This window comes from Arachis duranensis, chromosome 1 (genome assembly GCF_000817695.3).
Source record: "Arachis duranensis cultivar V14167 chromosome 1, aradu.V14167.gnm2.J7QH, whole genome shotgun sequence".
NCBI classification, from domain to species: domain Eukaryota; kingdom Viridiplantae; phylum Streptophyta; class Magnoliopsida; order Fabales; family Fabaceae; genus Arachis; species Arachis duranensis.
The window spans coordinates 19,607,263-19,614,014 of NC_029772.3; the positions used below are offsets into that span (position 1 = coordinate 19,607,263).

Genomic DNA, 6,752 nt, shown 5'->3' on the forward strand with positions numbered 1-6,752 from the left:
CCACAAAGCTAATTCAATCCTAAACACCGAAATTACACAAAATTTAACATAATTACATATTGAATTTCAAAATTAGGGGAAGAGAAAATAGAAATTGAAAAATGGATTCCTTACCAAATTAACTACTGGGATTTGTAGAGCTCGTTGCTGCGATCGCGTGGCCGCAAACGGTGCGGTGATCAAAGCTCCAGATCAAAAGTTATATGAAGTTGAAATCTAGCCAAGGATTTGTATGTTCTTCCTCTCTTCTCCCTCTAAGTTTCCAGTGTGTGTGTATTATTTATGGAAGAGAGAGCTGAAGCTCTTTCATTTTATTAATCTTGGGTTGGACCTTAGGCCTAATATGGACCCAATTCAATTCGTTTGGCCCAATCTTGAGTCAAATCTTTTAAAATTAGCGTCAAAATTCTTGTTTTAATTTTCTCTATCATATTAAACTATAAAAATCACATTTATAATTTTTTTGATTAATAATTAATTTATTCACTAATTATTTACTAATCTCTCAGATTTTACACTTAATATTACAAATTTAAATTATTTTATATCTGAAAAAATAAATTGATGGGTAAACGACATTAGCGAAACTATTAATAAAATTAATATAATTATCCAAATATCAATAAAGTGTATTTCTTACTAAGAGTTGCATAGTCAACACAAAAAAGTGCATATTTAAAAAAAACTTCCACAATTATAAGATCTACTTTTCAATCTGTCCCTCAAATGAATTCATCCATGCGGCGGCGTCTGGTGGCAACTTCCGACCTTGCCCTTGAATTAGACATTTCATGACACTCTCCACTGCCTATATCTTTATCTTTCCAGCTGCTACTTCATCCTCCACGGCCTTCCTTTTCAATTTCTCGGCCGCCAACTCTGCTTGTAGTTCAAGTAGCACCCTTTGGGTCTCTTTCCTTTGAGCTCCATTACTTGGCTGATGGGAATTTATACTGAAGACTTGACTAGAAGTTGGTCCTAAACCCATGCCACACACTCTACCCGAGTGCTCCTTTTCGAGAGCTTGAGCAAGCGAATCATTCTGAGACAACAGTCTAGAGAATTCATCATGTTGTTCAATACCTATAATTGTTTCCTACACACATAGATAAGCAAACATAAACATTTATTAGCTAGTTGCTAACTGCATAGACTTCTAATACAATTTTAAAAAATAAAACCTATGAGAAAAAACTTAGCAATTATCAACACATTACTTATACCAATAACCCGAGCTGCATCATGGATATAGGAGCCATTAGGTTCTTTGCGCGTTAAGGTCCACAACTTTTCTCTACCAACTCTCCTCCTTTGTCGTTCCGACTGTAACAATATAGTTTAAAAAGTGAATGTGTAGACGAAGAGATGGTTCAAAAACAGAGTCAAAAATAAATTACCTCTTCTTCTCCGAACCTTGCCAACCTTTTCGATCCGCCAGTGTGAGTGTATAGCTGCTTTGATCAATTCTCAGCATTTTTCCTACACTTCTCCTGTCATGCCATCAAAAGTAAGAGTTACTAGACACTATTTCTGACTAGCTTAATGTATGTAACATAAATAGAATTTTTCTGTTATGAAATAAGAATATATTACCTTTGTCTCTTCATTGTTGCGATAATCAAGGTACCATCTCCAATGATCCACAGTAATTTCGATAGGTGGCCTTCAATATTTTGTTCAAGAGTCAGTTGTGAGTCATAATAACTATGGTACAACCTGTTCCTCGTTTCCTTCCAAGCCCTCCCTAGCATTTTTAAAATTGTACGCTTGATCTTTCCTCCACTATCTTCATCAAAATGGAACATTTCCTACAACAGTAAAATTAAGTTGTTAGTATGTGTCAAATTAAGATTATCGAATTCTATACAAACATGAGTTTTTACCTTTACACATTTATTATAGATCTTATCCTTGAAGCGAACCTTTCTCCGGTCTTTCTCGTAGATTAAAAATTTGTTGTAGTTAGATCCTAGCAATCCGAGAACACCGCTCAGTATACCAGCTTCCGCTTCAACTGGTTGCAGGATCTCATTGAACCTGAGTACGATCTTTCTACCATTAGGTGGCTTCATATCTTCCTTCACACTCAATTTGACTTGTTTCATTGTGCCATCGAATTTTGTAAATCATAGTCTGCGTGAGTAACCATTCTGGCCAAGCTGTGATAAAATCATAGAAAAATAGAGCATGGAAATAATTTATGAAACAAATTCTTGTATACCAATTGCTTTAACATCCCAAAATTCAATGGTCTTGCGTCGCTTGTGCTTTTGAGCCTCTGTTGCAGCAAACCGGTTGTCAACGTGTTGCTCAAAAGAATCTATCTCATCTACCTCTGGGTCTAAGCCTTCGTCGTTCAGTTTCGAGTTTTGAACATCATTCGTGGAAGTATGTGGAGCAAGCGGTGGTTTGCTACGGGGCAGACAAAAGGGGTGTAAAGATGAGGCTGCGAGGGCACCACTGCCACTGGATGGGGAATTAGGCAATCCACTTGATGGGGAGTTGTAGCCACAGCAGATCCCTCTTGAGGCTGCTGACATGCTGTGTCTAACCGGGATTTCTTCTTGTAACGACCTCTCCTAAGCATCTTTCTTGATTGTATTCGGATCAAAAGATACAAATAATAATTAATATATAGTTATTAATATAGATTAATATACACCAAGTCGAAAGTAAAAACCAGTTAATATATATTAAACTCTTACATATATATTAAACTCTTACTTTTATGGCATATTGATAATAATTAATTTATAGTATGAGAACAGAGATTGAAGTTAAGGGTGACAGCAGAAGAATAGAGAGCAGAATCAAGTAAAATGCCACATTCATTCTAATTATATGCATGTTATCATCTATACTTTCTATCTTCTGTGAACAGCACTCCTAAATGCCTCCTCTCCTCATGCATGATAATTAATGATGAGTATAAAGCATAACAGTAAATAAAGCAGATACAATATGATGAATATAGTATGATGAATAGAATGCATAACACACAAAGTTTAACCAAATTTAAGGAGAATGAACCAAATGAATTTGATCAATTTGCTTGTGAACTTCTACAAGTAAAGATAAGAGATAATTTATGCAGAATTTTCTAATATATTAACAATTATTTATATTAATGAAGTGGCAAATGTTAAAATCATAAATTGCATTAATAGATCTATATACACTGAGTTGAAAATAGGAACCAGTTAATATTTATTAAACTCTTACTTTTATGACATATTGATAATAATTAATTTATAATTTGAGACTAGAGACTAAAATTAAAGGTAATGGCAGAAGAATAGAGTGCACAATTGGGTAAAATGCCATATTCATTCGAATGCAGAAAGAATAGAGAGCATAATTGAGTAAAATGGCATATTTATTCTAATTTTATGCATGTCATCATCTGTGCTCTCTATCTTCTGACAATAACACGCCCAAATGCCTCTTCTTCTTACGCATGACCATCAATGATGAGTATAATGAATAATAGTAAATAAAGCAGATATAATATGATAAATGTAATGCATAACAGACAAATTAAAACCAAATCTAAAAAGATTGAAGAAATTGAATTTAGATCCATTTGTTTCTGAAAAGATAAGGGAAAATGGTAATTAAGAGATATAAAGTCCTTTCCTTGTAAATAGGATAAACTTAAGAGTTATTGATAAGGGAAGATGTCCCTGTACCCTTCTATTTATATGGAAAAAAACTTAATTAACTATATGATCAATTATTTTTCAACTTTTTTCAGTTTTTTGGTTTGTTTTCTTTTCAAATATTTTAATAGATAACTTAATAGAAATTATTTCTACATAAATAGAGATATACATGCATGTCATTAACAGGCAACCATAATTGGCAACAAAATTTAGGATTAAGCAATTCTCACCAACAATGAATGGCAACAACATTTGCCCAGCAAACCTATCCTACTCCCCCATTAACTCAATTAAAAACGCCTTCAAATATACCATTAAACCGCAACTCAGAATTTTCCATTAATAAATCCTACTCCCCATTAACAAATTAACTCGGCTAACAAGATCAAAAAAGCTTGCATGTCAACTATAAGCTCATTAATGGTTTTACTTTCAATAAGCAAATCAGCAACCACACAGGGGGAACCAGTGGTCCTTACCCGCAGCGAGAGGATTGGTATTGACGGCGAGAAAGAAATGACTAGGCCTCGGGTAGAGAGAGAAAGGGCTCTAGGACAAGGGCTCGCTGCGGGGACAAAGACTTCTTCTTCCTTCCAACGACGACTACAACAGATACCGGCGATGGGTACGACGATGGATATTAAACCCTTTCTAAAATCAAATCATTTCCAAAATTAAGCTAAATTCCTATATTAAATCTTTTTAAAAGTTAACTCATATTCAATAACAAAACATTTCCAAATCTCAAGAAAACTAATCCGGCAACCGCCAATTTAACAAAACCAATAACTCAAAATATACAACCTTTTCAAACAGTCAATAATTTCACCAGACAAACAATTACAATAATCCAGAGCAACTCAATTCAGTCCATAATATGTACCAAATCACAAAAATATACTTTTCATATAATTATCGACTTGTAACAACTCTTTAAAGTAAAATAAGTTTAAGAAAAGCACCCTTAACTCGATCACGACTTAACTACGCGATAAAACTCTTTTTCCTCCTAGCCCGCAGCAGCAGCAACTTCAATCGTGACTCGCAATAGCTAGAACTCGACTCTACGTTACCAAAATCTTAGAATCCCTAACCAAACTCAATAGAATACTGCTTTTCAAAGGTTCTGAAATGTAAACTCTTACCGTAACAAAGGAGTAATGACTGAACCAAACTGCAAAAGCTTTGGCAATGGTTCTAGTGGCCACAGAACTGTTTCTGGGGGCCAGAATCACGGTGATACAGCCTTCTCCTCCTCCTCCGGTAGTGACTCCCGCAACAGCAACCTATGAAATCCAACCACTAAACCAATGTTCACCAAATTCCAAACCTTGATATCTATGAATCTTCATCATCAAACCTTAATGATACCATGCAACTCACCGGCGACCATAGCAGCGACGGAGACGAAGCACGACAACGAACTCAACAACGGCGGCGCGACGAAGCTGGCAGCGCAAGGCGCGATGGTGACCATGGGCTTCCTCTCAGCAAGCACACATGACAAGGATGGTGACCTCTCTTCCTCTCGGTGCTGCCCTCTGCCTCGGTTCTGGTAAGTGCGACGACGATGACGACCTTAACCAGACGCGGTTCTTGATGGCGAGGGATCGCAGCTTCGATGGTGGCAGAAATGGTGAGGAATGGCGATGTGAACGCAGACGGTTTCCCTCTCTCGCGAGCCCTCTCCTCTCAATGGAACAGTGGCAGACGCAACGGTGCGACGACGGCAAGCTGACAGGGCCTCCCTTTTCCCCTCCGATCTCTCTCTTCTCCCTTTCTCCTCTCTTGCTCTCTGCTCCTAGCTTCCCCCTTTTTTTCCTTTCTTTTCCCTATTCACTTTTCCCTTTCTTTTTCCCTTTTCTTTCTTTCTTTATTTCTCTTTTTTTTCCTCGAACGGGCGAAAGGCGGCTAGGGTGAGTGCCGATGAGGTGTGTGGGTGGGGGTAGTGAAGTTAAGGTTAGGTTAGGGTTAGTGAGTTCCAATTTGAGGATTTAAGATTAATAGATTATAGTAATTTCAATAAAATTAGGGTATATTGTATAAATTTAAAATCTAATATAATCTCTTAAAATTACTTTAAAAGTATTATTTAGTTATCAATTCGCTAATTGATTTTTAATCAAGTATTCTAATTTAAAATTAGAGATAATATAATCAATATTTTTATTTATAAAATTTAAAGTATTAAATTTCAATTATTCAATTATTTAAATTAATTTTTATTAAAATAATTTCTGAAAATAAAATCTTTAATAAATAATAAGTTGAAACTAGCTCGTAATAAGATTTTTCTGGATTTTTCTGAATTTTTCAGGTCTTACAAAGGTTGCACTATCTGATGAATTTTTTTATTAGAAGAAAGCTATATCCAAATGTTAACTTCTACTCTAAGGTTGTACTATCTGATGAATTTTTTCATCAGAAGAAAGCTATATCCAAATGTTAACTTCTACTCTAGACTAATTTATAGGTAAAGCTATTATTACACTAGGTTTTTCTTTCTAGGGAGCATAAGATAAGGTTATCCCTCCTAATATATGTTATTAGGCTTTAGCTAATGCCTTTATGTGATCAGGGCCATGGGTTTCCACTTGAGTACTTCACTATTTTATTTGCTATCCCTCGAATGGCTGGTTACTTAACGCATTGACGAGAGTCTTTTGGATGATCTTGATACGATGATTATGAGGCCTCAACAGGTTGTTTACTTTCTTTATTAACTCATTTCTCTAGTTATGATTTTCTTAGACATTGAGATATTTAAAATATAGCACAACCATGATTGAGGGTAAGAATCAAATTGGCCTAGTTGTTAGTATCCCATTAGTATATGAATTAGTTTCTTCTACGGTTTTTATAATCTCTGATTACTAGTACTAACACTGATATTTGTTGTGGATGATTTTGGATTGCTCCTAATATTCTCCTAATGTCACCTTAATCTATTTCATGTCCAGGTTTATGTTGGGGAATGGCTGAGGCATTATGCACCAATCAAAGAAAGAACAGAATCAAGTAACACTGACAAGCTTGTTTAGTTGATGAGAACTATGATGATGATAGAGCAGCACCACCTACTTAACTAAA

The 6,752-nt window shown here is 35.4% G+C and overlaps 1 protein-coding gene across 9 annotated transcripts; it reads right to left on the reverse strand.

Annotated features, from left to right (window-relative positions):
* Positions 1-587: 587 nt before the first annotated feature.
* Positions 588-5,594, reverse strand: LOC107481237 (uncharacterized). Of its 9 annotated transcripts, none has more exons than XR_008003578.1 (9): positions 5,046-5,594; positions 4,808-4,948; positions 4,142-4,726; positions 2,222-2,591; positions 1,884-2,133; positions 1,594-1,808; positions 1,398-1,490; positions 1,218-1,323; positions 588-1,096 (listed from the first exon to the last, which is right to left on the reverse strand). XR_008003578.1 is itself a non-coding variant. In XM_052254837.1 (9 exons), exons 5-8 carry the CDS (start codon positions 2,103-2,105, stop codon positions 1,275-1,277), a joined length of 579 nt encoding a protein of 192 aa, XP_052110797.1. In that variant the 5' UTR covers positions 2,106-2,133; positions 2,222-2,591; positions 4,142-4,313; positions 4,808-4,948; positions 5,046-5,587; the 3' UTR covers positions 588-1,096; positions 1,224-1,274. The 9 variants fall into 9 exon arrangements, 5 of the variants coding, with proteins under 5 accessions (XP_052110797.1, XP_052110800.1, XP_052110799.1 ...); XR_008003559.1 differs by having other exon boundaries at positions 1,224-1,323; positions 1,884-2,150; XR_008003571.1 differs by having other exon boundaries at positions 1,224-1,323; positions 4,808-4,964.
* Between the last annotated feature and the right edge of the window lie 1,158 nt (positions 5,595-6,752).